This window comes from Lynx canadensis, chromosome C1, assembly GCF_007474595.2.
Source record: "Lynx canadensis isolate LIC74 chromosome C1, mLynCan4.pri.v2, whole genome shotgun sequence".
In the NCBI taxonomy this organism is placed as follows: domain Eukaryota; kingdom Metazoa; phylum Chordata; class Mammalia; order Carnivora; family Felidae; genus Lynx; species Lynx canadensis.
In genome coordinates this window covers 186,056,167-186,071,957 of record NC_044310.1, presented here as the reverse complement: position 1 = coordinate 186,071,957, position 15,791 = coordinate 186,056,167, and the positions used below count along the sequence as shown (strand labels likewise).

Here is a 15,791-nt window from a genome sequence, read left to right as displayed (position 1 = left end):
CAGAAACACGCCCAAGTTTACACAGCTGGGAAGTGGTGAGGCCTGGATGTGAGTCAAGCTAGTCTGCCACAAGGGTCAAAACTTTAGTAGCTCTATTCTCTTCCCATCTTCTTTAGAATTCACTTATTGGATTATTTTGTATTTAGACTCCACAATGTTCTAGGCATATTGGAGTTGACCACTCTTTCCTATCTGTTCTCTTGTATTTATTGAGTTCCTACTGTGTGTTAGGCATTGGCAGAGGGGTAATAACATTATTGGCCAGGTTGTTACACGGTGATACTAATTTATAGAAAGTGTATGTTCTCACAAGAGACTAGGAACTGATAAATCTAATTCAAACTTAAGCACCTGAAGTTAAAAATAGGTATTTTCTGTTTTTGATGGGAGGCACCTTTTACATTCATTTTCTGTAGAAATTCTTTGGTCGTTGTTGCACTTACAGCTCTGAAATAATTATTTCTATGTGTGAGAAATCTACATATTTTCTCAAGCAAAGAAACAAATTTGCTTAGAACCTATTTATTCCCTAAAAACTGTGTATGGCAATGTCACCTGTGAGATTTGAACTTACTAGTAGCACCAAAAGCTGTGAGAAGAAGCAGAGTTCACAAGCAAGGGGTCCTGTGAAAATCAATCACCAAAAATAATTTATAAGAACCTGCATGATGAAAGCAACCTTGTGTGCTTCTTGGACAGCACGACTGGGTCCAGACCAGAGTGCCCTTTGCCTAGGGGGCTGCTGTAATGGGATTAAACACTGGTTTGGGCTGATTTCCTCCAAGGACCAGGGAGTTCTTTGAAACTAAGAATAGACAGAAAACTTCCTTAGGATTTATAAAGCCTTGTTAGAAAAAGCAAAAGGATGAAAAAAAGTTCCTTCTAATAGCTTGCAATGAATAGTATTAAAATCGTGCTTCAAATTCTGAGGTAACAAGAATCCCTGGCACTTAGCAACTCTTCATATTTTTTCTCACCAAATTAGAGCAGTTAGGATGGCTCAGTACTTTCAGGGAGCAGCATATTAGCCAGATGAATGATTTGGATGGTGATGATGAGTTTGCTGAAGAAATGTGGGAGCAGGTAACTGGTTATTTCTCTTTTGTTTCACTTTTTTGGTGCCTGGGATAACTCTGGAGTCCTAGCCCACCTGTGCCTGCATTTAGGTATGGCCTATGGATGCTCTCCTTAGCGTGTCTGTAGCGAAGTGAAAATCTTACCATCTCTAGACACCAGAGGGCACTCTAAACAGGCAGGGCAGGATACAAGGTAGAAAGGGAGAGAGGGAAAACTCTCAGGCAATTGAATTTAGGTTTTGAATTTAGGCACCCCTACCTCTAGTCTTTAATCAGTTCTCCCAACTCCACTGACCCTTCCCCTACCCCAGTTGCCCTAGGAAAAGAACTGATCAGGTCCTAGATTCCCTCTTCTCATGATTAAATTGAAATTGAGGCTCAAATCTAGGCTTTCAGAATCACAAGTTCCAAATCTCTTACTTTGGCAAAAATCTGCAGGTCGCTTTTGGTCTGGCAACTTTTCCCATTAACCTCATTTGATGTTGCTTCCCTAGGAATATTTAATTAGAATCTCTTTTTCTGATGCCAGCAGAATTGAACTACTTGTGAACTGAGCTTTAATTTGGATATGTTGTGTTTCTAGTTTCTTCCCTCAAACTGTCATAATGTCTTTTATTGAGGATGAATTTTGTATGACTTCTGTTGAACTTTCTAAGTGTTGCTGCATTCAGCACCCCTAGGATAGGCTCAACAGGACAGAGCTGGAGTCTGCAGAGATTCTCAAATGGAATGGAAATTTGGAATGTAATGGGAACCCAACAGGGAGGTTTGAATTTCACAGATGGGGTCTTGGTACAATGTAGGTGAGTTTTGAAGTTATTCAATCTTCATGGGTATTAAAATGTTTTAACCTCTACTAAAGAAATGTTTAAGAGTGAAGAATCTATTTTTCTGGCTATTGTGCATTAAGCAGAGACAGGAGAGTGCTTCTGCCTGTGGATTTTTTTTTAAAGGAGTTTAAAACATTTTAAAAGAATGGCAGAATGCGACAGGATCACAATAGTTCCACCTGAGCAGACATAATATAGTATTTAAATGGCCTGACAGTGACACTACAATATTGAAATTACCATTTCAAACATACAAATTAGTAAATGCTCACATGCCCAGGGTCTCATAAGAAAGGCAAAATCTAGGAAAAAAACCATAATTAGGTCTGAACACTTTTTAGCATTCTGTTTTATTTCTTTTCTGTGAGCTGGGAGCATTTGCAATGTGCTTACGAATGTGTTTGAGCTGTCTTAACCCTGAGAGCAGTCAGTCAAGGCTGAGAGTGGTAGGGGCCAAGGCTCACAAAGGCAGGTACACTCCTGACCTGGAAAATGTAGTGTTTTCCTGCTGCAAGAATTATTTGACTCATCTTTAAAGCGGTCACATATTAAACTGACATTTTTTCAGTGGCAGGCCAAATCTTGCTACACAAAATTTGTGCAAAGTCCTTCTGTCTTGTAAAATATAAATTCAGGGCCTCAGATGGAGTAAACAGGGATTGCAGTCCTGAACATTTATCTTTCTTATTTGAACGAACACCTCTTCCTTCCTTCCTTCCTGGAATGTGACTTAACATTTAAAATTCCTATTAAATCTCTAGGTACATCCAGAGACTTCAGAAAGCTCTCTGCGGAGAAGGCAAACATCCTCCTGTACTTGGTTGCGTGGCTCAGGGCCGCTGCTCAGGGCCGCTCTGTGGAGGGGAGCCACTGAACCTGGGCCGCCAGAAAAAATGTTAACGCTGAGCTCAAAATAAGCATTTGCACTTGAAAGAAGCCAACCAATCTGTAGGACACAAAGAAGTTGGACGGAAGAAGTGCCCTTATTGAAGTGCCCTGCAAAGATAGTGGACGTGGGGTTCTGTGGGGCTTGGGCCCTCCAGTGTCCATTCTCTCTTCCTGAGGAAACAGTAGCCCTTCCCACACAGCCCCTGTGTTTCTGCGGGGCTGGACTCCCATTAGTCTATGCTAATAAGTATATCTTATTTGCTGCCCTCTCCCCCAGTCTGGTGATTGGTGTAGTGACAAGCCTACCTGCAATCTGGGCCAATGATTTTCTTTTTTTTTTTTTTTGAATTTTTTTTTTTTCAACGTTTATTTATTTTTGGGACAGAGACAGAGCATGAACGGGGGAGGGGCAGAGAGAGAGGGAGACACAGAATCGGAAACAGGCTCCAGGCTCTGAGCCATCAGCCCAGAGCCTGACACGGGGCTCGAACTCACAGACCGCGAGATCGTGACCTGGCTGAAGTCGGACGCTTAACCGACTGCGCCATCCAGGCGCCCTTGGGCCAATGATTTTCAAGACCCTTGCAGGGACTTCTGATAAGGATACTTGCTCCCCATGCATGCTATCTGCAGAGCATCTCTTTTCTTCTAGACAGTGTAGGGCATGGACTTGAATCTTAGAAGTAAGGCAACTATTTGCCACCACTCTGAACACACTGTCAGCCTATGGAGGAAGGAGAGCGGAGGTAATCAAGAGAAATGAGCTGGAGCCCTGATCAAATTGGACCCAAGGCATACTTTGTTGCTGGACTTTTCAGTCACTGAACCAATAAATTGTCTTTATTGTTTAAGCTAGGCTGAGCTGAGGTTTATGTCACTTGCAACCAAGGTTTCCAAACTACCACATTGTGTGTAAGATGACTGGGGTGCATATCCACTTATATGCGGGCAATATACTGGCAGGGGCCATTGTGAGGCATTATTTTTTTTTCTGAAAAAAGACTTGTCTGAAGAGAAAGAGTATTGTGGAGAGATCTGTGCCACAACCTCTAAAGTTTTCCTGAAAGTACTACATTTAATAATAAAGTAGGCATCAATAAAAAAAAAGCAAGCCAGGTATCAAATGCAGCATATTTTAATTTGTTTCAAATAAAGCAATATATGTATATATATTTTTTTTTCAGAAAAACACCAGATGTTAAATTCTACAAAAGCGCATGTGTCTTCAGCAGATCATGTTTGTCTGATCAGTAAGGATTTTTTTTTTCCAACATTAACTCTCTAAAGACAATCAATGGACTGACATCACTGCTACAACACAGGTTGCTACTGAGCCTCTGATCTTTAGCCACATCTTGATTTTCCTAACAAATGAGTAAATACTGCCTGGCTAAAATGCTGCAATGTCTTGGTGAGAAAAAGCATCAACAGATCAAGCAAAGCCATGAAATGTTATGAAAGCAAGCTAGAGCTGATTATTAGAATTAGTAAAAATGATTAAGAGAGGATGACACAACCATATAGGGTTTGTATATTCTGATTGACTCTCTTTTGGCAGCGAATTGGGTCAGCACCTCGGGCAGGGAACCAAAACTGAGTGAAAACTGCTTTTTTCTCTCCTAGCTCAGGCCACCAATGTTACAGCTGGGACTGAGAGGACCGCGGCATCTGTGGAAACTTCTATTCTTGTAGGGCAGAGATTGCACTGTGAAACCCTAGTGACATTACCCCGGAAAGGCCTGGCCTCCGAGTTGTCTACAGCGTGCTGCCTTCGCCGGGGCTTTTCTGAATGGGCCGGGGCCTCAGGGATCTTTGTTCCCAAGGGGGCTTCTTGGTTTTTGGCGCCACCTTTGTTTTTGGGACGGAAGCCATTGTGCGGCTGTCTTCTGTGTTCATGGCGGTTGTTGCCCTTCATCATCAAATCAGCTTCATTACCACTGCCCTGGGGCTTGGCAGACCCATTTAGCCGGTTGTTATGGTACTGTGGATTAAATCTTCGTCTTTGGCTAGAAGATCCATTCTACCAAAAGAAGAAAAGAGATAGGTATTAGGTGCCAACAAACCGCAGATACCATCAGGGAAACCAAATTTCTAAGCCACAGGTAAGCTTTTTTTACATCCTAGAAGACAATGACAAGATGAAAATGAGGTCAAGCTGATAAAAGCTTAAAAGAACAGTGGACAGTCTTGCAAGTGGAACTCCAATTACTGATGTTGGAAGAGAGGTTTCAGAGTATAAGACAGACAAATCAAGAACCAGGATAAAGAAATCCCATAAAATATGCTTAAAATATAATGTAATGAATGTAACACAGAGGCAGGATAATGATGATTCTCTACCATGAAAATTTCTTGGACCTTCTAAATAGACTAGAAATATGAATTCTCATTACAATGTATGAGGAAAAATGTAAAATTCTGTTTAAAATTCGGTTTGTAATTTTTCTTGTCTAAAGCAGTTTTTCAATTTTATCATCTTGAAACAAATATCATAGTTTAGAAATATTATCTTGGGTAAGTATAAGGATGAGGTGTATCTGGTAGATCCTGGTAGGATATAGAAGTAACATGTATTTTCATGGAGGTAATTAGTTCTTCTAAACCTTATATAGTTCTTAGCCAACGAGTTTCGAAACATCATACTGGAAAATTGGCAGCCTTCAACAAATCAGCAACCAAGAATATAAATGGAAGAGTAGAAAGTAAGCAATGGTTAGCTTGTCGGTCTCTGTACAAGGGAAAGATTTCTGAACTCTATGAGGTCAGTTACAGCCAACATTTATTGAGGGCTTAAAGTGTTCCAGGCATCAAGCAAGGTACCATCTCATTTATCATCACACTGACCCTTTAAGACAGTTGCTATTATTTGCTTCATTTTATGGATGAGGATAATGAATTTGAAGGACTTGCCCAAGGTCTACAGTTAGAAAGTGGTGGAGCTATTCCCATTTCACATACTGTCTCCTGACAAGATTCATAAATAGGTTGTTCCATGAATACGGGCCTTGGTTGAAAATCAAATCTCTACTATTAAAATGTGTAATTTTATGACTTACAAATTTATAAAGTTCTACATTTGTGCTTTGTGATGGGATGGTATAGGTTTATGGCAGATCCACCCCTAATAATTCAAGGCCCAGGCCAAGAGCACAAAGGCAAGCCCATGTACCATATGAGTGAATATTGTCTCTTCCTCCCTCTGACTCCTTCCAACATTGTGAGTGGGCCTTGCACACACAAATGTGGACACTTCAGCCTGCACACTTAAGATTTGTCCTCACACCCATGAACAATCATCCTTTGGACCTAGGAGTGTGCATACTGGTAGTATGGTCTGCCCTCAAGGTGATATATCCAGGGAAGTGGTCCAACAAAATCCTGAGAGCAGGCTTGGTGCCATTTGGGAATAGAATTCCAGGATCTTGAGTACTTGGGAGAATACAGATTCTGAGTAGTGACATCTCTTTGGTCTTGCTCCACAGGGATGGCTGTGGCTGGGAGAAAGCACAGGGCCTGGTACAAGGGCCTTTCTTCCCTGGGTCTACAGGGCTCTGGCTTGTGTATATGTTTCCATTTAAATGAGCCTTTGCCTGAAATGCTTTGCTGAAAATGATAACAGTGAGCTGAAAAAGTATCTATGCGGCTAGCATTTAATCTGGCTGCTTTTGTTTTTAAAGAAGTGAAAGGGAAGCCCAGACTAAATTTTAGACTTAATTTTAGTATGGGGTTTAATAATGACCAAAGAACAAAAGCTGTGAACAAAAGCTATGAAAATGTGAAATATGAAATGCTCCTTGTCAAAGTGCTGTTTTAGAGTTGGTGAAGATACCTGGGGCCAGAGAAATGTCTGTCAGTGTAATTAATGAGAATTCTAAAAGACCTAGACCACAAAATCCAACAGGGCACTTGTTAGAAAACCAGCATTTGGGAATGCTTTTAAAAAGTCTCTTTATTTGAGCTCTCTTTCTTAGAATTCATGAAAGGTGTCTTTATAGCATGCCCAACGTCTGTTATCATCAAATTCCATTTCCTGTTCATTCTCCTATGATAAGAGGGAAATCACTTCTCAAGCATATAGTGGAGGAGCAAAGGAATGAAGGAAGACTGACCTTTGGACACTTACATTTTTAGGTGTTACGGCAGATGAGAATTAATAATGTCATTTTGAAATGTATTCTCTTTACCAAAAGCCCAAGAGAGAGAAATTTGAGCTAACTTTGGCCTCTTACTGATAAACTACACATCAATGGGAATTAAAGAATCTTCAAAACCAAATGTCAGATTCCCTCCCTCCAGTAGCGTCAGTGGCCAGGTACAGAGTCTTGTTCCCACATCTGTGTGAGTCCCCTCTGCACACGGGCCAGTGACCAGGGCTTGGGGGTGGTGGCCCCAAAGGCACAGGAAGAGCTGGCTCATTCAGGTGGACTCTCCTAATGCCACAGTGTACTAAGGACACTTCCTCCACCTAGGAAAGTGCCCGTGAAATGTGGCTGGATGGACCAGGGGAGTTCTGCGAGGCCAGTGGCTGATGGAGGCCTCCGAGGTCAGGCAGGTGGTTTCTGCCCGGCACCTTGCACCAGGGTCTGCCTCCCCAGAGCGGCTTACCTGCTTATTAGTTGGCACGGCCTGGTGAGAGCTGTCGGCAGCACTGGGAAGATTGCTCGCCATTTTTGGGTTTGCTGCTTTACCCTCTGAGGCCTTGTTGTGATTGGATGATTTTCGGGTAAAGTTGCTCTGTTTTCCAGAGGTTGCTGCATGGGCGTTCAGCAGCGGCAGCAGGGAGCTGCAGGGAGTTCTTGAGGAATAGTTGTTCTTTGGGTGTGTAACTGCAACAAGAAAGCGCGTGGTGTTATGGGCTATGCCATGAACACTCCTGCCTTAGTAACCGGTTAAAAGATGGGAGAAAGTGGCAGAAGCTTCGTAAAAACATTCCTTTTTTTTTTTTTTTTTTTAAAGCTGTTATTTGAAAGGGCACTTTTGTGTTTGTGAGGCCAGTGAAGCTCTTCAGTGTGAATCATTGAACTGTCATTACAGCATAATCATCCAAGTTGGGAAACATTTGTAGGAAATAAGACATATCTGAGCAACGTTAATATTATTCCTTAGGTTAAGCACCACAAAAGGAAGAGAGACAATGAAATCTTGGAAGTATCCTCTCATGCCTGTCCACAAGTGTATTTTGCCTCTTGACTGCCCCATTACCAAACCCATTCTTTGCCCTCCTTGTCAGACCTTTAGACCAGTGGGTGCAGCAGAGACGCAGAAAAACCAGGAGGCATGTGGACACCTGGCTCATCAGAGCCATGATGTCCTGTTGGGTGTCAGGAATTTTGTCAGCCTGGGTCATGCATATTTTGCGACAACAGGGCCAGACCTACCAGCCCCAAACATGACCTAAAGCATCTTGCATATTCCATGAGAGCCACATTATCTGGCCTTTTCTCAACCCCATTTGCTACAGCTCCACTGCAAATCTGCACCAGTTCCAATGCTAAAGTCAATGCAGACTAATCAGACAGATTCCCAGCAGGCTCAGGCAGGTCTGCTCAATGTTTATTATCACCATTCCCGCTGGTTTTGAAAGAGGTGGTTTTTGATGGGATGATTTCTATGTGATTATGCTGAATCAGGGCTGGAGGGAATCACTCAAGGATAAAGTTATGACCTCCCTCTCACAGTTCACCAGAATTTGAATGCCATGCTGGACAGTAAGACCTTTGAATCTTAAAATTGTCACCAATTTTTAAAAGTAATTTTCTCTGCTACCCTTGTTGGATCAGATTTAATCCTAGGGTTCTTCCAGAGGATTAGCAGTGACTAGTAGGGATCATAGAACATTAGAAATGGAAAGGACAGGGATGCATCATTTATCCCCCAAATAAGGGATAAATAGTCCCCTTATTTATAGGTAAGGTGTGACAGCACGTTGGGGGCTGTCCGAACATGACCAGGGGGTTTCAGTGGCTCTTGTGCTCACTAGATCAGTTTCACGGGGGTCATTCTTTCCTACAGCTCAGGGACAACTATATCTGGTTCATTAGCTGTGGGTTTCCAATATGCTGTCAACAAAGCTGATCTGGAAAGAGCCTTTTGAAGACTATTGTCTGCAACAGGGGAGGCTGACTTTCATGTGGACCCTTGGAATTTGGTAAGGGATGGCTCCTCCCACTAGATGGCACTGGACGTGCTCTGGAGGAAAGCAGGCAAGCTGAGCTGCCCACCCCTCTTCAGTCACTTGGCATCAGGGTCTTGCTCATCACCAGGCTGAAATGGAAAGTAGCTTGGGCAGTTAAATTGCCAACTGTGGAGCAGACTGTCTGCGTTTTTAGAGATGGGGCAAAAGCTGGGGGTAGAGAATGATAAATGGGTAGATTTTTATATATGGGAGAGAACATGTATTAAAAAAAGGAAAATAATTTAAAGGAAATGCAATAAGGGGGCACTTGGCTGGCTCAGTTGGTACAGCATATGACTCTTGATCTTGGGGTTGTGAGTTTGAGCCCCATGTTGGGTGTAGAGATTACTTAAAAATAAAATCTTAAAAAATAAAAAAAGAAATGCAGTCAGAAAATCAAATAACTGCCAAAGATATGTGAACAAGGATGCTTACAGCAGTGTTACTTTAATGGTGAAAATTTGGGAGCAACCTAAATGTCCACAATCAGGGGACTGTTCACATCAATTATATTTATATAAATTATGAGTTAAATATATTGACATGGAAAAGTCTCAGCCATATGTTATAAAATGGTAAAAGCATCTCATATTACTATATATTATGTAGTATAGTATAAATTGTAACATGTAGTATAATTATAGATGTAATATATAACTTACACAAATTAAACATGCACATAAAAAGTGCAAAAGCTACATAGAAGTAATGTCAAGTTCTCTTTAACATAGTTCTCTAATTTTAGATCAAGCTTTAGATCAAGAAAAAAAGCACTTTCAACTCTGAAAAAAAAAAATGCAGCCAAATCTCAAATTTTCAGCTGACTCTGAGGTTGTGGGTATTCCATGTTCCTCACTAGTCCTTCTTTCCCCCTTGTGCCTGTCCTTAAAGCCATTTCACTGTTCATTCCCACCTCCCCTGGTGGGTGGGCTGGAGTAGGAGAAAAAAAAAGATCAGCCAATTTTGTTGCACATTAACTGCTCTAATTAAGGCTTAATAGCGAACAAGACTAAAGCTAATGGCTGAAGCGAAGTCTTTCATTATCTTCAGACTTCACTCAGCACAGAGAGCCAACCAGGGGAGAGGCTCCCAGCACTGCTGAGCAGAGCACATATGACAGCTGGGCCCTTTACGACAAGAGCCGATTGTTCCCAGACTTGTTAGGGAGACTGGCTCTCAGTGTAACAGGTCTCTGTGGAACCAGACTATTTGAAATCAGAGAGGCAGTTTATCTGGCAGTGCTTAAGAAAAGTTTGCAAAAGATATAGACTAGTTGACCTGTTCTGTTCTGCTTAATAAATCCTGGGGATTTACTGATGGGCAGTGGCATTTGAAGACTCAACGTTCAAATCTTGACATTTCTAGTGACTTGTGTCATGACCTTAGATCATTAAATCTCTTTAGACCTTGCTTTAACCCCGCTGGGGGACCGCACACCTGACATTTCCAATATCAACTCCAAATAGCACCAAGCTTACTCACACAGAATTATTTAGCAAGTATGCAAAACTCACTTTCTCCGCAGAGCATGATTTGGGCCTTTAGCTGTTCAATGTCACAGGAGAATCGGGCAGCCTTCCCGAGCTCTTCATCATATTTACGCTCGCTGACAAAGTGCTGGAGGAAAGAGAAGTAAAACAGGAGCCCCACAGTTACAGAAATGACTGAGGCACACTGCAGATTCATTCACTCTGCTCTTCGGCTACCACTGATGGTGTTAACCAGGAAGGCAGTCATGCCGGTCTGTCACCGTGTGGCTCCATTAAATCAGGCTTGGTTTGACCGGTCTGGAGCATCATCACCTTCTTGTTCTGGGAATAGGTGAGGATCCTGTCTTTCCCCTGCCTAGACTTGGAGAAAACCGTGATCAGGCAAAATGTGTGTCTGGACTCATGTATTTAACCTTTAGCACCCCTTGCGCTCCTTCTGGCATGTTTTGTCCTGTTACAAATTTTGGGGCTGCATTCTGTCAGTCTTCCTAAGTTGGCCAATGGCTTGCTCAGGTATTATCCCTGGAGAGAAGACACGTCATCCTTCCCTGTTGTGATAGGGAGCCAGGAACCAGGAAGCGCAAAAAGCCTTTAGTAACTAGAAAACATTATCTTGAATGGTAGAATTTCAAGATTTCAATGTCTTCAATGGTAGAATTTCCCACTTCCTTTAACAGGAAGTGGGAAAGAGATTATTTTTCAATTCATTTAAACTTTAGATCTGTGTGTAGATGTCAGAGTGAGAAATACAGAAATAACTATGACTCAGTCCCTCCTGAATTTGCCAGGGAGTTTACCACATGGCAAGGGAAACAGATACCACTAAACATAATATAAGGTAGAATGTGGAAGGTGCTTTAAGAATATAAAAGAGGAAGAATTATTTCCTACAGAGGGGAACAGAGAAAGAGTTATGTAAGGGGGAGCATTTGTGCTGGAACATTAAAAAAAATTACCGATCACTTACCAGACATGGGCCAAATTCTTAACAGATAATCTCATTTTCATCTGATCACATTATTACAAAGTCAGTACTATTATTATCTCTATTTTATATAAGGGGAATCAAGGTTCTAGGAATCTAAGAGAAAAGTAGTTTACCCAAGGTCACACGAGCTGGACTGTTTGACTCCAAAGCCTGTGCCATTATCCATTTTATGATGAGTGGGATTTTGGTAGGCAGAAATGAAACTTGGAAAATAAGTAAATTTCAATAGACTAGGAAACTGGCAACTTCATATTCTTCACCTGATGTTCTAACAAGGGATGAGAGCTCGAAGTTGGAATATATATACTGGAGTCCAGTTGTGGATTTTATTCTGTTGGGAAGGGTGGACCAAACTGGGGGAGACCAGATCTGCTCTGGGGTGTAACTCTGGTCTTAGGGTGGATGACCAGGCTGGAGGGAGACAGCAGAGGGAGAGAGACTAGTTAGGAAGAAGTTGCAATTGACTGGTTGCAAGCAACAACGACCAGAAGAGCAGATGAGGAAGGAAAGGCCACTAGGACTTCACAGGACCCTCGGAGGAAGTCCTTATCCTCACAGGGCTCCCCTTCATGCTTCACCAGGGCAGAAGGGACTCAAAAGTCACTTGCCACTTTCCACCATGCCCGACCAGGTTTTGCCTGGATAAGCAGACAATCCTATGTAAAACCTAGTAGCAGCTGAGTCCTCAAGGTACTCGAGACTCTCGAAGGTGGTTAGAAGCCAAGTGCATGTATACATGTGTGTATGTTTAGTATACTGGGGAAAGAGAAGAGGAGAAGGGAAAATGTATAAATTGTAATTTCCTGGTTTGTTATAGATACTTGTTTTCGCCTTTCTGGTAACCATTTTTTTCTGGTTACCATACCCCAGTGCAGTTTCAGATATCCGCAGTGTTGGCAGGTCTGTCAATCAAGGCATCCCTTGGCCAAATGGTGTATGTGATCCAAGTGGAGGCCAATCAGAATCTCTTTCTTTGGGATGCGAATCGGGTGGGGTGGCACAAAGGGTGATGACATCTGAAGGTCACGCACTCTAATGGGGCCCCGAAGAGTGTCTGGTAATTACTGCTGCCTGTATTACCCAGGTGGCTGCCTGGGTTTCTGCCTAAGTGTAGCCTGGAGTCTTCAGATCACACTTTGGTGAGCTGCACTCATATTCTTTCAAATTCCACTTGTTCTTGAGGTTAGCCAGGGTCAGCTTCTATTGCTTGCAACTGTAGAAATCCAATAAATACATATTTGTGGTGGTATTCTCAATAAAAGGGCAAGTGAGCTAGAAAAGGATACAGAAAAGAAGTCTCTGTATATTGTGTGTGATTTAGAATCCTTACTGTTACACTCAGTTCATACTCACTGTGTACTCACACGTGTGTTTATATACATACACCTAAATTACATATGGTGAAAATAATACCCCCCATTCCAGCTATAATTCATGGTTGAATAGATTTTATTTGGGTCAGTCTCCACTGCCTAAGAAAATAGCTCGTACTTCTCTGTAATAATATATCCCTTCAAACCATAGCATAGTTAAATACAGTGATTAAGTTGGTTCTTCGCCCTTCTGAATGCTCTAGTTCAACACTGTGAAAGAGAGCTGGGTATATGATGTTAGGTCCACAGAGAGCAGCACTCTATGGATGCAAAACAAACATAATGGGGATCAGATCTCTGGCTCAGAGTTCAGGCTGGGATATTTTAGAACTGACCTTAATTTCTGCCCTGAGTTCAGCCAGCTGCATCTCTGCCATCTGACTGGCTAGATCTGTCAGTCTCTTTAGTTCCTCTGCTTTCTTCTGACGAGCAGTCAGGATTTCCACTGCCAAATAAGAAAGAATACTACGTTAGGGCCAGAGACCTAAACATATTAAGTGACCTAATTTCTTGGTATCAGTTCTCTCTCAACACACTGATCACTCTGTTGGACCATGACTATGTTTTCTGAGTTGGTCACCGAGGTGGGTTTGCTCCTGGTGCTCATGACCAATCACCCATTTCTGTACGTCCTTATCTGCCAATCCCCAAATCAAACACGGTCCCTTCTGATTCACTGTACACCCACAGTCTTCTTTGTTTTCTTCATTGGCGTCTGATCTCACTTACTTAATTTGGACTTTCAAATTTGCGCATTACTCAGAACAACTATCACCAAGAAAAAGACACTTAGTAAAATCCTATCTGAATGGTATTGCAAAGAAAAGGAGTCCACTAAACAAAAACCATTCTTTGTGTCCACTATTAAATTCTAACATTATCAGACCTTTAACACTCCTTTAGAGCAACTAGGTTTATTATTGGAATACGACATAGAAGTTTTACTTTACTGGCTTTATGTGAGCTAAAAAATGCGTCTGCTTTTGATACTCTGCAGATCTGTTTTCATTTTTGCAGTCAGAGAGAAGTTCCAGACCAGAGAGTGTCTTGTCTTTGTTTTAAGTGTCCCCCATGGAAAAATTTCAAGGTTAAGTAAAAGCCTGCTTGAACTGGATTTGTGTATACTCTTTAGCATCTGCACATGCAGAGAAGACACCAGGGAGTTTTCTGGTGCCATATTTCACACATCTGTCAGATGACCTAAAGGTTCAAGTAAACGTAGTAGTCCACAGGTGAACGTGTGTTTGTGTGTGTGTGTGTGTGTGTGTGTGTGTGCGTGTATGTGTTTCTCAAAAGATCACAGAACTCAAAAGCAATGCATACAAACACATAGGGTGAGATTTAAATATGAAATTTCATCTTCCAATAGATAACTTGAAGTTCTTGAATTTAAGTCACATATGCATTGCCTTCATTTCTTTTGGACAAGAATTTTGAGTTACAAGAAAAAAGAAGTCCATTCAACTAAGATGATATCCATGTTGGATTCACATTACTTCTTGGTTGAACAAAGGCCAACTGCTTTATTAGACCAGATTTATAGCACACCTGCGGAGCCAAACAATACGATTTCTGATTGTAAGAGTTCTTAATTTATAAATGTCAAAAAGTCACTTTAAAAACTCCCAAAAAAGTTCAGAAGCAATCAAGAGTTAAGATCTCCTGCAAACTATAAACTATTCCACAAACAGAGAAACATTGTCTTTCTATGCTGATACCAATGTTGAGAAGTCAATAAAATAAGTAATCTGTAACTCATAAAGCCTAATTGTTTGCCAAACTACTCTAATCATGCTTTGATTTTTTACCAGGACTCCCCCTGCTTCCCATTTACAATACCATGTAGCTGAGCAGAGGCTGATCTGTGCCTGTAGTCTTTCAAAATACAGAGGAGCTAGTGTAAAATGTGTCCCTACGATGGCTGTGAAAAGAATTTCCATCTGAACACAGATGATGTATTACTGAATGATGTCCCAGTTACCCAGTCAGACCAGAGGTCACAAAAAGGTGGCCTACTAACACTTCGGGCCATAGTGTACCTGTGTTTTATTTGGTCCACACATTACTTTTACAAATTAATTGTCCACATTTGAAAATTAGGAGATTCCATTTGGAACCTGGATTTCTGGCTTCCCTTAAAATATTGGCATTTCTGGCCAAAGTTGGCCAGCATTGCCATGTGGCAACCGTTGGCTACCCCTGAGTTGTTGTTGCCCATTATAGATGGAGCATGGCGCCCAGCATGCCATGGTCACCCTCTGCCCTGCTCATTAAGGTTACCAGCCTGGCCCCTGTAGGCGTCTCCAATCATGGCAGAGGCTGCACTTTACGGTTGTGTCCATGCCGACTTGGACCTGGTACAAAGTGGGTGCCCACTATGTATGTTTGCTGAATGGAGGACTGAATGAATGAATCAATCCATTATTCAAAAGGAATATGCAAAGAAGGAGAGAAGTTCCTTTTCTAGAAGGGCCACTTATATTCAGCACTTATACCTTTGGCTGATTATTTATTTGTCTGCCATTATAATTCACCACAGGAATGGGACTAAAGTCTGGAGTATGAAAAGACGATTCTCGAGCGGGAAGATGAAACAAAGTATTTTGCTCTTGCAAAGATAAAAAATTCTGAAGGCCTAGACTTGATGAGCAGATAGTGAAGGGGTCAGCAGACCATGACTACACAATTAAACAGATCTGACTTTTCTTAATGGATCATTTGTGGGACCGGTGACAATTAGGGATAATTGTACTTTTTGAGAAAAACTTGGGCCTTCACACAAAAGATTTTGTAGAAATAGATATAAATGGGCCCTAAAATAGGAATGCAGGTGCAAGATCACCAATAAACTCTGAGTTTACCCTCATGCAAATGTGCATGGAAATGAATATTTTGCATCAGCAAGTGTTGGGATGAGTTTTACATATAGTCTCATTAACATTTCAAAGCATTTCATTATGAAAAAGGCTTA

At 41.7% G+C, this 15,791-nt stretch overlaps 1 protein-coding gene across 1 annotated transcript in view; it reads right to left on the bottom strand.

The window, feature by feature from the left end:
• Positions 1-3,911: 3,911 nt before the first annotated feature.
• Positions 3,912-15,791, bottom strand: part of SPATS2L (spermatogenesis associated serine rich 2 like) — a 169,011-nt gene continuing 157,131 nt past the window's right edge. The window contains 4 exon segments of the mRNA XM_030325740.1: positions 3,912-4,814; positions 7,400-7,620; positions 10,484-10,586; positions 13,156-13,265. Coding sequence (XP_030181600.1) covers positions 4,419-4,814; positions 7,400-7,620; positions 10,484-10,586; positions 13,156-13,265 — 830 coding nt within the window. The 3' untranslated portion in view covers positions 3,912-4,418.